The following is a 22765-nucleotide window of genomic DNA, read 5'->3' on the forward strand; positions in this document are numbered from 1 at the left end:
ACAACCCTAAGCACAACCAAGACAACGCACGAGTGGCTTCAGGACAAGTCTCTGAATGTCCTTGAGTGACCCAGCCAGAGCCCGGACTTGAACCCGATCGAACATCTCTGGAGAGACGTGAAAATAGCTGTGCAGCAACGCTCCCCATCCAAACTGACAGAGCTTATCTGCAGATAAGAATGGGAGCAACTCCCCAAATACAGGTGTGCCAAGCTTGTAGCATCACACACCAGAAGACTCAATGCTGTCATACAGTTTTTTATTTTTATAAATGAGCAAAAATGTTAAAAACAGTTTTTGCTTTGTCATTATGGGCTATTGTGTGTAGATTAATGAGAAAAAAAACAATTTAGCCAATTTTAGAACAAGGCTGTAATGTACCAAACCGTGGAAAAAGCCAATGTGTCTGAATACTTTCCGAAGGCACTTTGCTCGCTTCTTTTTTGCCATGGTGTTTAACTTTGAAAAATCTACTTCCTAATTTGTAGCAGATATTTCCCATGTGGAGTTGGTGTGTGTACAACATGAAGTTTAATTCTTAGGATATAACAGTGTAATTAATGTGCAATATGACATTTAATTGTATGGCAAACCCTGGTGATTTACAGGATGTAGGCCTACCATAAAATAAAGTCCCCAAATCTCTTATTCTAAAACATTGCCTGACCATCTTCAAGCTAGGCACACTCATCTAAAACTTGTAGTTATGCTCTTCTACAGGAAAGTGTGGCCATTTCCAGAGGGGCTTGTTGGCATCAAAACACTTTGATGTGTTTTCAATCAACGTCAAATCTTTTAATTTCCCCCTTCTTATTAGTTGTATTTTATACTGTATGTACAGTACGGGTTCAGGGGTTACTCAAATGTATGAAGAGTGTATGTGTAAGCAGCTAACTAAAACACAAACACACACACACACACACACTCAACATTTTGAAGGAAGGCATGGTCCTGATGTGGTTTTTGTGTTGTGGTTCAGTGCTTTCTGTCTCTTCTGTTGATGAAAAGGTACCTCAGTGGACTCCAACATAAAACTGTTCTTCTTTTTGGGAAGAAAACACACACTTTTTGATACATGTATACAGACTGAACTTTATTTCACCACTGTCAAATACAGATAAATAAATGTTTATTTCACCACTGTCAAACAGATTTTTAAAAACGCGTCATTAAAATAATACAATCAATATAAACTAGACTTTTACAGGGACCCCCATAAAAAGGTTGAGGAATTTTAAACACTTTCCAGACAAAATACAAAACTTAGATCTATGACTTAAAGTGGAACTGACAGCACTTTAGCAAGATGAAATCTTATTAAAATCTGTTCCTATACACCCCCAGGACCAGAGTCTACATAGACCGGTGCGCCATAGCCAATCAGAGATACAGTAGGCCTATATGCAAACAAGCCATTTGCCACACGGGCCTGCCATCATCCACTTTGAACTGGACTGTGTGTTTACAGGCAGTTGCAACAGCTTGACTTTAGAGCATTAGAACGCATTTGCCAAAAGCGACAAAATACACTTGAATGGTTTTCTGCAAATATGTAGGAGTCCTTATACATTTGGGAACTTTACAGTCCTATTGATCAAACAACCATAAAAAGGTAGGCTTTCCCTATATGTACATCAACAGCAACACGATCAACAACTAATGATAGCCAGAGCAAGATGAGCTAAAAATCTAACAAAGGAACATTAAGTAAACCCTCTCAAACGTGTTCAAATTGCACCGATAAACAATGTCGAATAGACTGCTATCCTTCTGCATCTTGCCTGCCTATACATGCATTGTCCCAACCAAGCACCCAAGCTTACTGACTAAAAATGGCTTACTTACTAGCTACTTCCAGACACAAATGAGAGAACACCTCACTGACCATGTTACTTGTACAAGCAGAGCTGGTTACAATGTTTGAATGTTACATTGAGCGTTCTTGACTAACTATTACTTTGTTTAGCCTACATTTACTGACACTGGTCATATTCAACGGGTGTTGCACATTGGGAAATGCATCAGTTACTCTGCGCTCTGGCACACTCAAACAAGAGTGCTCTGAAATTAGAGTAGATAGCTTGCCAGAGTGAATTTGCGAGCCCAAAAGATATGCTAACTGGATAAAAGTTGTTCACATTTCAAAGTGATTCACATTTCTTGCTAGCTAACAAAATGACACGTGCAACTCTAGCTGTGTAGCCACTGAAAAACAATATGAGTTAAAAAAGTAAATCACTCACACACTCCTCCAATGACATGATGTCCTCCTAGCAGCTAACTGCCTATCTAGCTAAAGTTAGGCTCTTTTTTTAGCTTGCTACATAAATAGATACGCTAGCATATTAGCCAGGTTATGACTGACTTGTGATCATTGCACTTGCTAGTTTGATTGTATTGACATTCCCAGCCTTAGTAACATTCATCCGTTTTTGTCCAAAATACTGAGTCATTGAAACTGACACAGTACATCCCAAATGGAGGCAGCAAAGAATGTACCAGGCCAGCTGGGATTTACAACCTGATAGCAATATGTTTTAGACTACCAAGAAATGTATTGGTGAATTATATGAATCTGCCAACAATGCCTTAGTGTACGTAATGCAATGTTGAGTCAAATAAAACCTGTTTGTTTTATATATGCAAAGTAGTTAAAACGCTGTCAGTTCCTCTTTAACATTTAAATAGTTTTGAGTTGTTATATTATACACAGAGCTTCCATCCGAGCTGTGTCTTGTTATCATGGTTAAACTGTTCTCTGATTGAAGAGTGTCTGTCTGTGACAGATGATGGGCAGTCATTATCAAACTGAAAATCCAAGCATCGATTCACACTGTTGGCATCTGAAGCATCTCAGGTTCATCTTGTGAAGAATGTGAGACAATCCATTTAGGGAAAGGCATACATACTCATCTCTTGGAACATGATTGTTGGCGTAGTCTCCAATGGCCATCTTACTTGAGAAGATTGTGCTTGTTATACAAGACATTTCAAGTCCTGAGGTGGAACATTGGGAAAGAGAAGACAAAGAAAATAAGACCAGAAATGAGAATACCGTAACCTCACAGCAACAACACTTTTGAATGGACAGAAATCTAGTGCAGGAGTTTATATTGTGCATTAATATACTTGCTATGTGTGTTGTAGTGTAAATATGATACTTGTAATGTAGTTGACATACACTCTTCATGAATGCATCCTTAATTACAGCCTGAATACAGAGAGAATTTTAAAAATCTGGAATATAAGCATCAATTCAAAACAATTGATCAAACTTAAACATTGGGAATGCTACAAAAAACAGAGCATACACATAAATCCTCTGCCATTTCCCCCTCGGTTCTCACTGGTAACTTGATAGGCCTCCAGTGTGCTTTGCTTTTGGAGACCACCACTTTGCCAATGTATTCTCAACCTATTCTATTCGAAACTTGGGATTTATTGTAAGCAACTTCAGGTTCTCTCTTCGAAGGCACTAAACAAACTGATGGATGTCTAAGCAAAGCATATTAAAACACAGACAGTTTTCTTAAAAACAGCCAACTCAGCGTCTCTGACAGCAAAATGAAGTTGCTGCTTTTGCCTGGTAAGCAGAATCTACTAAACCTATATGTGAAATGACCAGGCAATCTCTGATGCTTTTTTTTAAGCATTTCTCTCTGTCTTGTCGCATGTCATTGACTCCGCCGTTTGCACATTTCAGCGTTGTAGGATACTAGCTACTACTACACTGTCAAAGTGGGAGTCTAGTTCATACCATAGTATTAACATACTAATGTTCATATTGAATTTTGTTTGGCCAATGGGTCAGGAGAACGAACATAGGTTGTACTTACTTAGTAATATTAGTAATAACTTTGTTTTTCTGTGCACAACAGGTATGAATGGTAATGTAATGGCAATGTAACAGTAACCCATGACAAAACAAAACAGTGAAAAGTGATTGGATGTATGAAGGCAACAACTAGACCCAAGATGTTAACTCACTAACTTCCTTTACTCAATGCGCTGCACAGTAGCCCTTTCCTGCAGTCAAATGACCTAGTAGCCTCATGGGTGGAATTGTGTTAATATTTTTCACAATTTCATAATTAATAAACATTATTTTTTAAAAGCCGCAAAAATCTGGTGTTTCTACATCAAACAGTTTTGTTATATTTCAGACTTCTGTGTAATATTGGGATGCAAACTCAGAATGGAATATGTTTTAACTCTATATCTAACATGGTACAGGTGTCTTCTCTTTTTAAACTCATAACCGTGTGTGTGAGGTGTATACTTTTGTTTCAATGTGGATTTGTTTAAGACTAACATGCTGACCAGACCGGACACATCGCGTGCGAGCATTGCAAAATATATTTTGAAATCCATGTTGTTTAATTATTGCACCCACACTGCTCACGCGCACCAACGAGCGTCTGCATTGCCAAGGGCAAAAATAGAAGTCATTCCTATTTCTGACGCAGATCGCGCTGCAAGTCCTGCCTCTCCCATCTCCTCATTGGTTTATAGAAGCAGGTACCCACGTGCCACCTGCTCATTGACAGATGATGAGAAATGACTAGAAACGATTCGGTTGACCGTTTTATGTGTGGATTAATTGTCGGAGTAGAGGACCTTGCGCATTTCAGGTAAAATAACAACTCAATGTTTATATCCCAGGACAAATTAGGTAGCAATAGCATGCTAGCTAAATAGGACAAATTAGCCAGCATGTGCAAGCTAGCTAGTTAAATTGCCATACATGTTTAATGCTTTTCGACCTGTCCCCAAATTGATGTAATTGGTTCAGAGTTTGTTATGATATTTTAACCTGCGCGTCGTGATCGCGTTTGGTGTGGGGGGACAAAATAATTTATGCACGATGGCGCCGGTTTGGGATCCGTGTTAGAAACACGCTGTGTGACCCTGATTTGGCCCACTGCAGTAAAAGGTTAAAAGTGACCCAAATTAATTAATTCCAAAGCCATTGAACTAGGTCACGATTAGTTGTCATCAAACCAGATGGATCATTCTCTAATAGAATAAATGATACCTGAAGTAGTCACTGCAGTTTGGAGTCTACAGAATGCAACCCTGACCTCATACACAGTATAGATGTGCTATCCTGCAGAACTCTTGAGAAAGCAAGCAAGGGCAGGCAGCTGAGACCTTGAGACAGTTATCATTATGGAGACAGGCAGCATTGACATCTCTGAGTGCAGGACTACTGAAGGTCACCGGGTGCCTATTGTACACAACACCTACTGAAAGAACCATGAATATAGCTGTTTTTCATCTTAACATCAACCTTCAACATTAATGTACTGAAAAGACACCTTTGGCCAGGTGCAAATGTAGCATTTACATTCACAACCATATTTGTTATTAATTCTTCTAATTTAGATTACTGTATGGATCTATTCCATGACTCAAGGCCATACATGTCACATGGCAAAGCAATCACGGATTCTTTGAATTGGTGTTGGCCAGATGGTTCAAAGAAGAAGTAACACAGAAGAGATGAATGTTATCATATTTAATCATTATTCACCTCACTTTACACGAACAAAGACAAACACTAAAGAAATGGTGTTTAGAAATATAACATAGAATGTGTATTGATTCTTCATCATATAGAATGCAGAACTATGTTGAGCTATATACATTACATTTCTACAAACAATGTTCTAAACACTATGCCTTACTGGCTTCTGGTGGTTACATATCTCTTGCTCATATCTCTGTTGCTGCGAGTGTTTCATCCAGCTATATTCTCTGGGAAGCTGAGCCTTCACCCAAAGCATTTCAGCTCCACTCGTATACATTAGTTTTTATACTGTGAAGGCCAGCATAGACCTGGTAGGGATAGAATGCACACACACACACACACACACACACACACACACACACACACACACACACACACACACACACACACACACACACACACACACACACACACACACACACACACACACACAGCTTTAAAAAGACAGCTCTTAAATCCACAATCTGTAGGATATGCATATCACCAACAAAAACATTGAGCATTGTCATATGCAAATAGCCCTCAATTTTGTAATTTGCCTTGAGAGCTACTTAAAAATAACATGATGTATTGCTAATCCATTGTTGCTATTGTTTTTAATTGACAATGAACACATAAACAATGAAATATGTCAACATGGTATCAATGCACAGTTTACAACAAAGCCATTTAATAACACAACCAGATTCAGTTATCTTTCTCTTTACTCACCTGTTTCCCTGGTCTCACTGTAGTTGCTAGTCCAGTAGATATTTGGATGATTCAAAACCTGACAGTTGTGGTACTAACTACAGTCCATCCATGAAGTACCCAAGGACCACACTATTCCATAAAGGAGAAATGTTCCTAGTCTAAATCATGTCTGGCTAAATTGACTGCCCCCCAAGAGGCGGGCATCATGCTGGCACAAAATAGAGAAATCTCTGGCCAATGGATTTTCAATGGATTTAAAAAATATATATTATAAAACACTGATAATGTATAATCATATATTTACGCATATGTGCTCAGTTATTTCTTACCAGCTGGTAGTGGAGAAGTAGGTCTTTCCAGGGGTTCTCCATCATTTGTTAGAGTTTAGAAAAGGTCTGCTGGTTAAATACAAACGTTTTTATTATTCTGATCGAAAAGTGATTTTCTTACAAAACCACTATGATAGGCTTAAATAAGCTATTGAAAAATACTTTCATGTATATTTTTCCAAAGGCCAGGTCCTTGACTCAAATGAGACAATAAGTCCCGCTAGGGTTTCCGGGCCATGTTGAGACTCGCTGCCTGTCCTATTCTGCCTGATTCATAGATGTTCAATTGTGTTGATATGGAGAGTCTTTACAAAGTTTGAAACGGATAGACGCTCATATAAACACATACAGTGCCTTGGGAAAGTATTGAGACCCCTTCCCTTTTTCCACATTTTGTTACATTACAGCCTTATTCTAATATATATATATTTTTTTTTTTACACAATACCCCATAATGACAATGCGAAAACAGGTTTTAAGAAATGTTATCAATTTTATTAAAAATAAAAAAACAGAAATACCTTATTTACACAAGTATTCAGACCCTTTGCTATGAGACTCGAAATTGAGCTCAGGCGCATCCTGTTTCCATCGATCATCCTTGCGATGTTTGTACAACTTGAATGGAGTCCACCTGTGGTAAATTAAATTGCTTGTAGATTATTTGGAAAGGCCTGTCTACATAAGGTCCCACAGTTGACAATGCATGTCAGAGCAAAAACCAAGCCATGAGGTCGAAGGAATTGTCTGGAGAGCTCCGAGACAGGATTGTGTCGAGGCATAGATCTGAGAAAGGGTACCAACATTTTCTGCAGCATTGAACACAGTGATTTCCATCATTCTTAAATGGAAGAAGTTTGGAACCACCAAGACTCTTCCTAGGCAGCTGCCCGGCCGCACTGAGCAATCGGGGGAGAAGGGCCTTGGTCAGGGAGGTGACCAAGAACCCAATGGTCACTCTGACAGAGCTCTAGAGTTCCTGTGTGGAGATGGGAGAACCTTCCAGAAGAACAACCATCTCTGCAGCACTCCACCTAACAGGCCTTTATGGTAGTGTGGCCAGATGGAAGACACTCATCAGTAAAAGACACAAGACTGCCCGCTTGGAGTTTGCCAAAAGGCACCTAAAATAATCTCAGACCATTGAGAACCAAGATTCTCTTGTCTGATGAAATCAAGATAGAACTCTTTGACCTGAATGCCTACCGTGCGATCTGGAGGAAACCTGGCACCATCCCTACAGTGAAGTATGGTCATGGCAGCATCATGCTGTGGGAATGTTTTTCAGCGGCAGGTACTGGGAGACTAGTCAGGATCGAGGGAAAGATGAATGGAACACAGTACAGAGTGCCTTGATGAAAACCTACTCCAAAGCACTCAGGACCTCAACAGGGCAAACAACAACAAGAACACAGACAACGCAGGAGTGACTTTGAAACAAGTCTATGAATGTCCTTGATTGGCAGAGACTTGAACCCGATCGAACATCTCTGGAGAGACCTGAAAATAGCTGTGTAGCAACGCTCCCCATCCAGCCTGACAGAGCTTGAGAGTATCTGCAGAGAACAATGGGAGAAACTCCCCAAATACAGGTGTGCCAAGCTTGTAGCGTCATACCCAAGAAAACTCGAGGCTGTAATCGCAGCCAAAGGTGTTTCAACAAGGTACTGAGTAAAGGGTCTGAATACATATATAAATGGGATATTTTTTTATTTTTATATATATATTTGTAAAAATATCTTAAAACCTGTTTTTGCAGGTTTTTTATTTGTAATTTGACCCCTTTTTCTCCCCAATTTTGTGGTATCCAAATGTTTTAGTAGCTTCTATCTCATCACTACAACTCCCGTACGAGCTTGGGAGAGATGAAGGTTGAAAGTCATGCATCCTCCGATACACAACCCAACCAAGCCGCACTGTTTCTTAACACAGCGCGCATCCAACCCGGAAGTCAGCCGCACCAATGTGTCAGAGGAAACACTGTGCACCTGGCAACCTTGGTTAGCGTGCACTGCACCCGGCCCGCCACATGAGTCGCTGGTGCGCGATGAGACAAGGATATCCCTACTGGCCAATCCCTCCCTAACCCGGAAGACCATAGGCCAATTGTGCGTCGTCCCACGGAACTCCCGGTCGCGGCCGGTTGCGACTGAGCCTGGGCGTGAACCCAGGGTCTCTGGTGGCACAGCTGGCGCTGCAGTACAGTGCCCTTAACCACTGTGTCACCTGGGAGGCTGTTTTTGCAGGTTTTAGCAATATCTTAAAACCTGTTTTCGAAATTGGGTAGTGCATCATCAGTTCCTCTTTTCATATTAGTGATTACATACCTTAACCACATGCCCACTGCCACGAACATTCCAGGAGACTGCTTTAAATTAACTGTTTATGTTACAGAATATTATAGAATAACTTAACCCAGATGAAGTAGTGTATCACAATAACAAAACAATAAGACGTTTGTGTAACTCTAAACTTAATCAAAACAGAAAAATTTAAATTTGCAAAACCACACTGCCGAGTCCCTTTTTTTATATATATTTTTATTTCGCCTTTATTTACCTAGCAGGGTCTTGTAGATGATCTGGAGCCAGTGGTTTTGGCGACGAGTATGAAGCGAGGGCCAGCCAACGAGAGCATACAGGTCGCAGTGGTGGGTAGTAACGGGCCTTTGGTGACAAAGCGGATGGCACTGTGATAGACTGCATCCAATTGATTGAGTAGGGTATTGGAGGCTATTTTGTAAATGACATCGCCGAAGTCGAGGATCGGTAGGGTGGTCAGTTTTACGAAGGTATGTTTGGCAGCATGAGTGAAGGATGCTTTGTTGGGAAATAGGAAGCCAATTCTAGATTTAACTTTGGATTGGAGATGTTTGATGTGAGTCTGGAAGGAGAGTTTACAGTCTAACCAGACACCTAGGTATTTGTAGTTGTCCACATATTCTAAGTCAGAACCGTCCAGAGTAGGGATGCTGGACGGGCGGGAAGGTGCAGGCAGTGATTGGTTGAAGAGCATGCATTTGGTTTTACTTGTATTGAAGAGCAGTTGGAAGCCACAGAAGGAGAGTTGTATGGCATTGAAGCTCGTCTGGAGGGTTGTTAACAGTGTCCAAAGAAAGGCCAGAAGTATACAGAATGGTGTCGTCTGCGTAGAGGTGGATCAGAGACACACCAGCAGCAAGAGCAACATCATTGATGTATACAGAGAAGAAAGTCGGCCCAAGGATTGAACCCTGTGGCACGCCCATAGAGACAGCCAGAGGCCCGGACAAAAGGCCCTCCGTTTTGACACACTGAACTCTATCAGAGAAGTAGTTGGTGAACCAGGAGAGGCAATCATTTGAGAAACCAAGGCTATCGAGTCTACCATTGAGGATGTGGTGATTGACAGAGTCGAAAGCCTTGGCCAGGTCAATGAATACGGCTGCACAGTATTGCTTCTTATCGATGGCGGTTAAGATATCGTTTAGGACCTTGAGCGTGGCTGAGGTGCACCCATGACCAGCTCTGAAACCAGATTGCATAGCGGAGAAGGTGCGGTGGGATTCGAAATGGTCAGTAATCTGTTTGTTGACTTGGCTTTCGAAGAACTTAGAAAGGCAGGTTAGGATAGATATAGGTCTGTAGCAGTTTGGGTCAATAGTGTCCCCCCCTTTAAAGAGGGGGATGACCGCAGCTGCTTTCCAATCTTTGGGAATCTCAGACAACATGAAAGAGAGGTTGAACAGGCTAGTAATAGGGGTTGCAACAATTTTGGCAGATAATTTTAGAAAGAAAAGGTCCAGAATGTCTAGCCCGGCTGATTTGTAGGGATCCAGGTTTTGCAGTTCTTTCAGAACAACTCTTTCAGCTGACTGGATTTGGGAGAAGTTGCTGTAGGGGTAGGGGTAGCCAGGTGGAAAGCATGGCCAGCCGTAGAAAAATGCTTATTTAAATTCTCAATTATAGTGGATTTATCGGTGGTGACAGAGTTTCCTATCCTCAGTCCAGTGGGCAGCTGGGAGGAGGTGCTCTTATTCTCCATGGACTTTACGGTGTCCCAGAACTTTTTTGAGTTTGTGTTGCAGGAAGCAAATTTATGTTTGAAAAAGCTAGCCTTGGCTTTTCTAACTGCATGTGTAAATTGGTTTCTAACTTCTCTGAAAAGTTGCATATCACGGGGGCTGTTCGATGCTAATGCAGAACGCCATAGGATGTTTTTGTGTTGGTTAAGGGCAGTCAGGTCTGGAGAGAACCAAGGGCTATATCTGTTCCAGGTTCTAAATGTTTTGAATGGGGCATGCTTATTTCAGATGGTGAGGAAGGCATTTAAATAAAAAACAGGCATCCTCTATTGACGGGATGAGGTCAATGTCCTTCCAGGATACCCGGGCCAGGTCGATTAGAAAGTCCTGCTCGCTGAAGTGTTTCAGGGAGCGTTTGACAGTGATGATTGGAGGTCGCTTGACCGCTGACCTATTACGGATGCAGGCAATGAGGCAGTGATCGCTGAGATCTTGGTTGAAAATAGCAGAGGTGTATTTAGAGGGCAATTTGGTTAGGATGATAGCTATGAGGGCGCCCGTGTTTACGACTTTGGGGTGGTACCTGGTAGGTTCATTGATAATTTGTGTGAGACTGAGTGCATCAAGTTTAGATTGTAGGATGGCTGGGGTGTTAAGCATGTTCCAGTTTAGGTCACCTAGCAGCACAAGCTCTGAAGATAGATGGGGGGCAATCAGTTCACATATGGTGTCCAGAGCACAGCTGGGGGCAGAGGGTGGTCTATAGCAGGCGTCAACGGTGAGAGACTTGTTTTTAGAGAGGTGGATTTTTAAAAGTAGAAGTTCAAATTGTTTGAGTACAGACCAGGATAGTAGGACAGAACTCTGCAGGCTATCTCCGCAGTAGATTTCAACACCGCCCCCTTTGGCCATTCTATCTTGTCTGAAAATGTTGTAGTTAGGGACGTAGTTAGAGTTTTTGGTGGTCTTCCTAAGCCAGGATTCAGACACGGTTAGGACATCCGGGTTGGCAGAGTGTGCTAAAGCAGGGAGGACACCACCTGGTATAGAGATCAAGGATGGCAGGAAGCTTGGCCCCGGTGATGTACTGGGCCGTATGCACTACTCTCTGCAGTGCCTTGCGGTCGGAGGCCGAGCAGTTGCCATACCAGGCAGTGATGCAACCCGTCAGGATGCTCTCGATGGTGCCGCTGTAAAATCTTTTGAGGATCTGAGGACCCATAACAAATCTTTTCAGTCTCCTGAGGGAAAATAGGTGTTGTCGTGCCCTCTTCACGACTGTCTTGGTGTGTTTGGACCATGTTAGTTTGTGAAACTCTCAACTTGCTCCACTACAGCCCGTCGATGAGAATGGGGGTGTGCTTCATCCTCTTTTTCCTGTAGTCTACAAACATCTCCTTTGTCTTGATTACGTTGAGGGAGAGGTTGTTGTCCTTGCACCACATGGTCAGGTCTATGACCTCCTCCCTATAGGCTGTCTCATCGTTGTCAGTTTTGTCCAGGTGGGAAAGGGCAGCGTGGAGTGCAATAGAGATTGCATCATCTGTGAATCTGTTGGTGCGGTATGCAAATCGGAGTGGGTCTAGAGTTTCTGGGATAATGGTGTTAATGTGAGCCATGACCAGCCTTTCAAAGCATTTCATTGCTACAGACGTGAGCGCTACAGGTCAGTAGTCATTTAGGCAGGTTACCTTAGTGTTCTTGGGCACAGGGACTATGTTAGTCTGCTTGAAACATGTTGGTATTACAGACTCAGACAGGGAGAGGTTGAAAATGTCAGTGAAGACACTTGCCAGTTGGTCAGCGCATGCTTGGAGTATACTTCCTGGTAATCCGTCTGGCCCAGCGGCCTTGTGAATTTTGACCTGTTTAAAGGTCTTACTCCCATCGGCTGCGGAGAGCGTGATCACACAGTCATCCAGAAGAGTTGTTGCTCTCATGCATATTTCAGTGTTACTTGCCTCGAAGAGAGCATAGAAGTTATTTAGCTCGTCTGGTAGGCTCGTGTCACTAGGCAGCTCTCGGTTGTGCTTCCCTTTATAGTCTGTAATAGTTTGCTAGCCCTGCCACATCTGATCCGGTGTAGTACGATTCGATCGTAGTTCTGTATTGACGCTTTGCCTGTTTGATGGTTCGTTGGAGGGCATAGCGAGATTTCTTATAAGCTTCCGGGTTAGAGTCCCACTCCTTGAAAGCGGCAGCTCTACCCTTTAGCTCAGTACGAATGTTGCCTGTAATCCATGGCTTCTGGTTGGGGTATGTACATACAGTCACTGTGCGGACAACGTCCTTGATGCACTTATTGATAAAGCCAGTGACTAATGTGGTGTAATGCCTTCAGAAGAATCCCAGAACATATTCCAGTCTGTGCCAGCAAAACAGTCCTGTAGTTTAGCATCTGCTTGATCTGACAACTTTTTTTTATTGACCGAGTCACTGGTGCCTCCTGCTTAAATTTTTGCTTGTAAGCAGGAATCAGGAGGATAGTGTTATGGTCAGATTTGCCAAATGGAGGGTGAGGGAGAGCTTTGTACGCGTCTCTGTGTGTGGAGTAGAGGTGGTCTAGAATTGTTATTCCTCTGGTTACACATTTAACATGTTGATTAAAATGAGGTAAAACTGATTTAAGTTTCCCTGCATTAAAGTCACTAGCCACTAGGAATGCAGCCTCTGGATGAACGTTTTCCTGTTTGTTTACGGTGGAATACAGCTCATTTAGTGCGGATTTAGTTCCAACCTCGCTCTGTGGTGGTATGTAGACAGCTCTTTAAGAGGAAGAAAATTCTAACATTCTTAAAAAAGGAAAGAGTTTCAATTGCTATTCTACAGGAGACCCATTTATCTTCAACAAAACATGCTAAAAAGGAACTGCGTGGGCCAGGTGTATTTTTCTTATTTTATTTCAAACAAAAGAGGCACTGCCATCCTTGTAAATAAACATGTCCCATTTAAATTTGAGCACCAAGACACAGACCCTGAAGGGCGATGTATTTTGATTACAGGTGATATTCTGGGTCAACATATTGCTACTATACTAAATGTATATGGCCCAAACATAGACTCCCCCAAATGTATGTCTGACACAATTTTATTATTTAATGAACACTGCAAGGGTCTTGGGTTTATAGCAGGAAATTTGAACTGTACTTTGGATAAAATTGATAAATCATCAACTGCTCCAGTATTGAATCATATAGCCTCAAATAATCTTGGAAGCATTTGTGATTAATCTGGTTTAGTAGACATATGGAGGAAGCTAAATCCTAATGTCAGAGACTATACTTTCTACTCTAGATCCCATAATTAATATTCTAGATTGGAAAAATGTTTTATGCCCTCTACTTACATGCATGGTATTGGTTTTATAGACATTTCTGACCATGCCCCAGTGTATAAAGATATTGAAATTGGCAAAACAATCCCAAAACGAGATATTGGAGACGTAATAAGTCTCTGCTTAATGATGAAGGATTCTGCTCTGTGATAAAAGATAAATAATCAAATTACTGGCTCAACAGTCAACTCTCTCCTGTCTCAGCTGCAACTATTTCCCAAGTTCCTCTGATTAAGAAGCTTGGAATGGAAAAGTGGGAAAAATTGGAAGCTGAAGTAAACCATTTAGAACTTTTCCATAAACAATAACCAATCTAGGCAAACTGGAATTCACTAGCTTGTACTAAGACCAAACTCAATTATTTAGATCATACAAAGCATGTTAAAAAACTTGTTTTAACCGGCTGAGCCGTCTACTTGCACACCAACTTAAAAAATGACAGAATGAAAGATTGACTAAGTCTATAAGGATGGCAGATGGCTCCACTTCTTATGACCCATTGCTTATCAATAATACATTTTACGACTTCCATAAATCTCTTTATACTTCACAATGTACAAGATCAAATGACGAAATTACAAAATATATGAATAAGATCATCATGCCCACTATATCAGATGAGAATAGAAAAATAATAAATGCTTCCTTTACTCCTGAAGTGGTTAGGGAAGCTATTAAGGCAATGCCTTCTGGTAAGGCACCCAGCTTAGATGGCTTCTCTGCAGAGTTCTACAAGAAGTTCTGGCCTGAGATATGCCCTACCTTCATTCCTGCTCTAAATTATATGTTCAAAATAGACATCATACCAAAGTCCTGGGAAACTGCATTCATTTGCCTGATACTAAAAAACTAAAAAAGTAATTAAACTGCTTTTTGTTTAGACCTATAAGTTTGCTAGGAGTTGATGTTAAAATAATTGCTAAGACACTTGCTCGCAGGATGGAGGACAATTTTATTAATTTAGCAACATTACTTTATTTTTACTCATCAGCAGCATTTAACTCAAATGGTAAACTATCAGAAAGATGTACTATCGGTAGGGGCTGCCGTCAAGGCTGTCCTTTATCTCCTGTTCTGTTCTCGTTAGTCATAGAACCACTGGCTGAGGCAATAAGGTCTAGTAATAACTTCAGGGGCTTCTCTGTGGGTGACGAAGAGCATAGAATTTCATTATTTTCAGATTATGAGCTTTTATACATGTCTAAACCAGAGACCTCTGTCACTGCAGTAACAGACATACTATCTGAATATGGTAACCTGTCAGGGTACAACATTTATGTAGATAAATCCATGGCTTTACCTTTGAATATTCCCTCTACAATCAACTTAGAAACAACATCTCCATTCTGATTTACTGAAACAGGCTTTAAGTACTTGGGCATATATGTTACTCCAAATCATAAAGACCTGTTCACTTCAAATTATATGCCTTTGCTCACAAAGATTAAACAAGACCTGGTTAAGTGGTCAGCCTGTCACGTCCTGACCTCAGTTCCTTTTTTATGTCTCTATTTTAGTTTGGTCAGGGCGTGAGTTGGGGTGGGCATTCTGTGTGTTGTTCTATGTTTTGTATTTCTGTGTTTGGCCTGGTATGGTTCCCAATCAGAGGCAGCTGTTTATCGTTGTCTCTGATTGAGAACCATACTTAGGCAGCCTGTTTCCCACTATGATTTGTGAGTAGTTGTTTTCTGTCTTTGTATTAGTTACCAGATGGAACTGTTTCGGTTGTTCTTTTTGTTTACTTTGTATAGTAGTGTTCAGTTTAATAAAATGACGAACACATACCATGCTGCATATTGGTCCGATCCTTCCTACTCCTCCTCAGAAGAGGAGGAAAACCATTACACAGCCCTACCAAACACTTTTTTTGTCAGGATTAATGTAGTCAGGATGAATATCCTTCCTCTGCAAAATGATATATTTTAAAATATCCCCTGCCATCTATTTCAGTCCTTTTTTCAGAAAATGAATGCCTATATCTCTAAATATATCTGGAACAATAAGAAACCTAGAAACAAATTTACAAAATAAATTAAGCCTAAGGAAGTAAGAGGTGTCTCTTTGCCAAATCTGTAACTATATTACCGGTCTGGTCAAATCAAGCACACAGTTGGTGCCTAGATAGACGCCACTCACTTTGGGTTGGGATGGAATCAATAGAATGTCATCCAAGAGCAATAGCTTCCTTCACATTTATTAATAGCTTTGAAAGGTTCCAGGCCTTATCTGACAATTTTACAGTACATAATACACTCTTAGCTTGGAAAGGTGCAAGGAGATGCTTGCAGATTCCAGACCATATATCACTCTGGTCACCGATTGCCCTTAATCCTGACTTCCCACTCAAAAAAGGAGTATTGGACTTCTGGACTGGAAGACAAAGGGTATTGCTGACCTTATGCCTATATTTAGTCAGGACACTCTTAAATCTTTCCAACAGATAAAAACAGATTTTGACTTATCCCACGATGTTTTTAAGTGCCTACAAACTTAGGCAATTCATATAGGGTAGGAAGAAAGTTGATAAACAACGTTTTCAAATGACTGAAGTTTAAAAACTATTTACAAATCCTAGTGTTTGGAGAGGTTTAATCTCTGACTTATATTCTATTTTATTGAACAGAAGTGTCTCATCCTATGATGCATTCAGACATGTTTGGGAGAGAGACATTGGACATGCATTCGGTGAGGAAGGCTGGACTTCAATCTGCCAATGGGTCTACCCCAAATGCACCTGCATAAACACACAAGAACTCAATCCCCACACCCCCAAAAAATATCATAGAACCTACTTTACACCTGTTCGCCTTCACAGAATGTATTCCAATGCATCACATTTATGTTTCAAATGTAAACAGGATACTGGCACCTTCATGCACATTTGGTGCTGTAGCATAATCCAGTGTTATTGGAATGATATTCGTCTGCACATCCAGAAGATCTTGGGTAGACAATTAGCTCTTTCACCAAATGTATATTTACTCTACTTTGATTGTAACATTGTGTTTGACCCTGAGTCTGAAGTCTGTTCAATACCCTTGTTCACTTAGCCAAAAACATTATTTTGTTCTTGTGGTCCACACCTGAAGTACTATCTGTGAGGATGTGGCTTTCTCAGGCTTCTGCTATTCTACACCTAGAGAAACTTACCTTTGATTTACACCAGAAGTCTGATACATTTTGGAAAATCTGTCCTATTGTAGAAAACCTCCCATAAAATCCCCACATTATAATTCTGATGTTTTTATTGCCTTTTTGTATAACGTTTTGCTGTATCCTTATTCCATGTATTGTACTTAGTCTGTGTGGTGGACTTTGTTTGGTTCTCTATGTAAACCCTGTTAAAATAAAATAAAAAGATAATTACAAGAGAAAATTAAATACAGAAATATCTCATTTACACAAGTATTCACACCCCTGAGTCAATACTTTGTAGAAGCACCTTTGGCAGTGCTTACAGCTATGAGTCTTTCTGGGCAAGTCTCTAAGAGCTTTCAACACCTGGATTGTGCAACATTTGCCCATTATTATTTGAAAGATTCTTCAAGCTCTGTAAAATTGGTTGTTGGTCATTGCTGGACAACCATTTCAGGTCTTGCCATAGATTTTCAAGTAGATTTAAGTGAAGACTGTAACTCGGACACTCAAGAACATTCAATGTATTCTTGGTAAGCAACTCCAATGTAGATTTGGCCTTGTGTTTTAGGTTATAGTCCTGCTGAAAGGTGAATTAATCTGACAGTGTCTGGTGGGAAGCACACTGAACCAGGTTTTCCTCTAGGATTTGGCATATACATTTATTTGTTGTCCTGAAAAACTTCCCAGTCCTTAAATATTACAAGCATACCAATAACATGATGCAGCCATCACTATGCTTGAAAATATGGAGAGTGATAATCAGTAATGTGTCATATTGGATTTGCCCCAAAAATAACACTGTATTCAGGACAAAAAGTAAATTGATATACCCACATTTTCTGGCAGTATTTCTCTAGTGCCTTGTTGCAAACAAGATGCATGTTTTAGAATAGTTTTATTCTGTGCAGACTGCCTACTTTTTACTCTGTCAATTAGGTTAGTATTGTGGAGTAACTACAATATTTTTGATTCATCCTGTTTTCTCCTATCACAGCCATTAATCTCTATAACTGTTTCAAATCACCTTTGGCCTCATGGTGAACTCTCTGAGTGGTTTCCTTCCTCTTCGGCAACTGAGTTAGGAAGGACGCCTGTATCTTTGTAGTGACTGGGTGTATTGATACACCATCCAAAGTGTAATTTATAACTTCACCATGCTCAAAGGGATATTCAATGTCTATTTATTTATTTATTTGTACACATCTACCAATAGTTGCCCTTCTTTGTGAGGCACTGGAAAACCTCTCTGGTCTTCGTGGTTGAATCTGAATCTGTGTTTGAAATTCACTGCTTGATTGAGGGACCTTACAGATAATTGTATGTGTGGGGTACAGAGATGAGGTAGTCATTCAAAAATCATGTTAAATACTATTATTCCTCGATACTATTATTATGTGACTTGTTAAGCAAATATTTACTCCTGAACGTATTTAGGCTTGGCATAAAAAAGGGTTTGACTCAAGACATCTCAACTTTAATTTTTAATTCATTTGTAAACATTTCTAAAACATAATTGCACTTTGACATTAGGGGATATTATTGTGTGTAGGTCATTGACAAAAAAAAGGCAATTTAATCTATTTAAATTCAGGCTGTAACACAATTTTTTTTTAAAGTCAAGAGGTGTGAATACTTTCTGAAGACACTGTAAGGTGTTATAAACCCTTATGTTGTAAAATGCACAATGAGGCATCTGAGAACCAGTCAGTCATCACATCAAAAAGGTATGTTTCCACCACTGCATCTCCATCAATGATGTATGTAAACATTGGTCTCCATACTAGGTTACTCATTAGTCTTTAACACAGTGAATCGCCTTCATGTGCTTCAATGTGATACCCTTAAATAAAAGCTAACCAAAGTAAGCTATTTGTTACTAGCGCCAACTCTACTGGCCGGTTGTCCTGGCTATAAAAGTATATGATGCTGCAAAATTGCTTAAACTGATGGATGGTATTGGTAACCTATGGCTGAATGAATCCAACATCAATACAAATGATACAGACTCGGAGGCTTCCTGTAGAGAAGTTGTTAGAAATAGCAGTTTTTATTGTTGCTTATTTGTGCTTAAATAGCCCCCCCTGGATGTAATCATTTGTGGGAGCAGGGCACCATTGCTCTGAGATGATGATGAGGAGGAGGAGAAGGAGGAGGAGGAAGTTGATGATGGTTTCACAGTGAAATGTCCTTTTTAATATAATAATCAATAACTTTACACTGGTCAGTTTCCAGGAATTACTTTATCCAATTCCACAGCTGAACACATAGGCAACTATCTATCAAAATATGATATTCTCAATCAACCTCTAAATTCCACCAACGTATTGACAATTGCATGTTGTAATTGCCCTTAGATGACCTCGGTGCTACAATAATCAAAAATATCATTCAATTTCATGCATATGGCAATCAATGATATGGAAAATGTTGAAACTATGTTCTTTAAAATTCCTTTCATAATCCAATTGCGCCACACTGTGGAGTTGGTCTCTCTCTCTCTCTCTCTCTCTCTCTCTCTCTCTCTCTCTCTCTCTCTCTCTCTCACTCTCTCTTAATGAGAGTGCGTAATTGGTTTTATTTTCAAAAGTGCAATATAATATTGGAATGCATGTCATTGAAATATTGTAGGCTACACCAAGCTTGTCTTTGTTTCTAATTCAACCAATTTTTAATAAGCATATGATTGTTATTTTTAAAAGGCACCATAATGATCAATAAGTAAAATAATATTAAAATGTAGTAAATTATAATGATAATACTGCCTATTCGTTTTGAGGACAAGGGCGCAATATAGATCCAAACTATAGACCTCTACTTCCACCTGGTGGCAACCAGGTGTATTGGTTATATTTCCTATTTTTTCCTCTCTCGGTCGCTTTCTCTCTCTCTCTCTTTAATATCTGCAATGTGCCACCGCGGTAGGCGAATCTAATCTGGATCTTCTTTAAGGCAATAAAACTAGATTGCTTCCTTTAAATGAAAGCCCTGCTTATTGTAGCTTTGAAATCCTCGTTTATTTGGAGATGTACACGATACAGAATGATTTATGTTGGGGTTCAAACGGTCAGAATGACGAAGATCCACAGAGACCCAAGTGCATATTTCCTGAAGTATTCTATTCTAAAGCATATAATAGCATTATCCACGGGGTGAGCTATGGTGCACACACCGATATGTTTGTTTTAATGTGGTTGAGTTTCTTAGTGCATCCTAAAGCAATGTCAGATAAACATAGCGCTTCTACTGTTCTGGCATCGAAAAGCTGCATTACCTCGTGTATTAATCAGAATATAAGAACCAACGTTGGATGTCAAGGTGCATGTGCATCATGGATAACATGTCTACCTGGGTTTGAGGTGTGCACACTTCCATATCCAAAAAAACATAATGTGATAGACCTTGAACATATGCAATAGTAACTTTTGCCATCAAAAGATAAGATACATTGTGCATGCTCTTGGGAATGAGTAATCGCATTGATAAGTATCCCCTCTCTGACATCAAACAAAAAAAACAACAACAAATGTGTCTAATGCTGAATCTTGGTGAGCTATGTGCTATTCAGCAAGTTAGTAATTATTATCGAAAATAATTCGCTTTTTGTCTGCATGGAGACCTGTCTTAATTATATTAAATTATTATCCCAAGGTCAAGGGCAACAAACAAAATGACTAAATTAACAAGGAAGCCTATAGTTATCGTTGAAGTGCATTTAGGCCTGCATCCGACTAGATTTACAAGAACAAATTTAAATTCAAAACCAATATCCCTTGCTCTCTCTTATCTATTTGTTGGCCTATTGTATTCATCGTATAGTCATTGTTGAAAACTACACGTTTATACTCTAAAAACTAGTTCTGTGCGTGTTTTAAAATGCCAATATAAGATGATAATTACGCATTCATAGTCTATAACGTGTATTCAAGTAAATGGAAACGTCTGGAAAATTAAACGGATAAAGCTCAGGGAAATTATTATTTCATGCAGAATACGGAATTCCTAAATGTCTTGTCTCTTGTCATGGTATATAAATCAAGTAAGATATTTTCCATGGAGATCAGAAATATGCTATCCGTGACACTGATACAAAGCTAACAGGAAATAAGACTGCTCGAAATTTGGAGTTTTAAAATAGTTTTGCTGCCCAGTGACCACACACTTTTGGGGACAGACAATACTCGCTCTTTGAGCTGGGAAGATCGAGGGGAACGAGAGAGAGGGAAAGAGAAATGAGAGGGCTGTTGTTAGCGTAGCTTTATCGAGGAAGAAGGACCCCCTGTTATCTGTGAATGTGGCTTCTTTTTCCCAGAATAGATATAGCACGAATTTTTAATTCGTTTTTCTTTTAGACAACAATGCTTTATTTGAGAGCTGGACACAATTTGGGTTTTGTGAAGGATCCTTTTCTCCTTGCCCGAGCCCAGCTGTCCATATGGGATACAACGTGTACAACAAGGATCACAATGGCACTAACTGACAGGCACGACAAAAAAAAACAAGGATACATCTCCCTGACTCCGGGATGCACTGGTCAAGATAAAGGAATTGAATAGCCCCAGGAAACTTTGACAGGCTCTCTATCCACACGGTCTGCAATCCCACTCTGGGTCCTCGTTAATATGCACGCCTCTAACATCCACGACAACTGGCCCTACGCCTTTGTGTGCTTTTTGTGTGGTGTACTGTATATTGTGCAACGATAGACTGCACAAAACTGCCTCGTCACAGTGCTAAATCTCTGGCCATCGGGGTTAGGGCCAGACAGAAATCAACATGTTTTATTGACTTAAGTAGACTAAAATTATATCAGCGCTCTTACGCAGGTTGCTAGAGTGATGGGTGTTTTTAGAATGTATTATTGTAGCCTACTTGTGTAGTCTAGTTGTATAGTAGCCTAACATTAGTGTCATATTTTTACATCAAGCTGTTATTTCACTCGAGGGTATAGGCGTATAGACAAATGAAAGCAACAATAATCTAGAAAAAATGATGTTATAAATGAAAATCAACTGCTATAAATTGTACTTCCATTTATTTATCATTCCCACTTCCACACGTCTGCGATCAAAATTGTAGCACCATGGGTAAGGAGCCCAATGGTGCTATATGAAATCGAAACTATTAGCCTATAGGTCATTCAAAGATGGCCATTTCCATTGAAAAACTATTTTTATAGCCTATAAACAACAACTTAATTGTGAATAAATAATGCGATACAACACCGCCATCAGCTTGTATGACATGGTTAATGGAGCAACGAATAATATCAGGGAATACGTCAGCAGCACAGCTTGCAAATGTAAACATTGTAGCCTCTCTCTGAAGAAAACAAATTGAGTCTCTGTAGCCTGGACCAAAAGCAGTGGCCCCCCTAATTAGCAATCGGTGTCAATTTAGCTGTTTGTTCAATGATAGTGAGGGCGACTCTAACATCTGTTCTATAAGATCTCGGTGCTGGGTCAAAAACAATACAGTTAAGATTTTGCCAAAGGTAATCATATTTACCCAACATACTGCATTGGGTCTGATAATCACAATGCACTCTGTGATTCACTTGGGACCCATTTGGTTATTGTGTCGACTACTTTGGTACACTGTTTAAGATAGCTATTTTTGATACACATCCACAGCCCATCCATCCATAGGCCTGCATCTACAAAAAGGTAAAGCATAAGCTAACATAGAGCAAGGGATATTGAAGACTACGTAACTTGATTGATATTCCTTTCACGGGTTGT

The 22765-nt window shown here is 40.1% G+C and overlaps 1 protein-coding gene across 1 annotated transcript in view; it reads right to left on the reverse strand.

The window, feature by feature from the left end:
- Positions 1–1107: 1107 nt before the first annotated feature.
- Positions 1108–22765, reverse strand: part of LOC112261953 (homeobox protein Nkx-2.2a) — a 29585-nt gene continuing 7927 nt past the window's right edge. The window contains exon 3 of the mRNA XM_024437607.2: positions 1108–2997. Coding sequence (XP_024293375.1) covers positions 2804–2997 — 194 coding nt within the window. The 3' untranslated portion in view covers positions 1108–2803. The remainder of the gene's footprint in view (positions 2998–22765) is intronic.

The sequence above is a fragment of the Oncorhynchus tshawytscha genome, linkage group LG11, assembly GCF_018296145.1.
Source record: "Oncorhynchus tshawytscha isolate Ot180627B linkage group LG11, Otsh_v2.0, whole genome shotgun sequence".
NCBI lineage: Eukaryota > Metazoa > Chordata > Actinopteri > Salmoniformes > Salmonidae > Oncorhynchus > Oncorhynchus tshawytscha.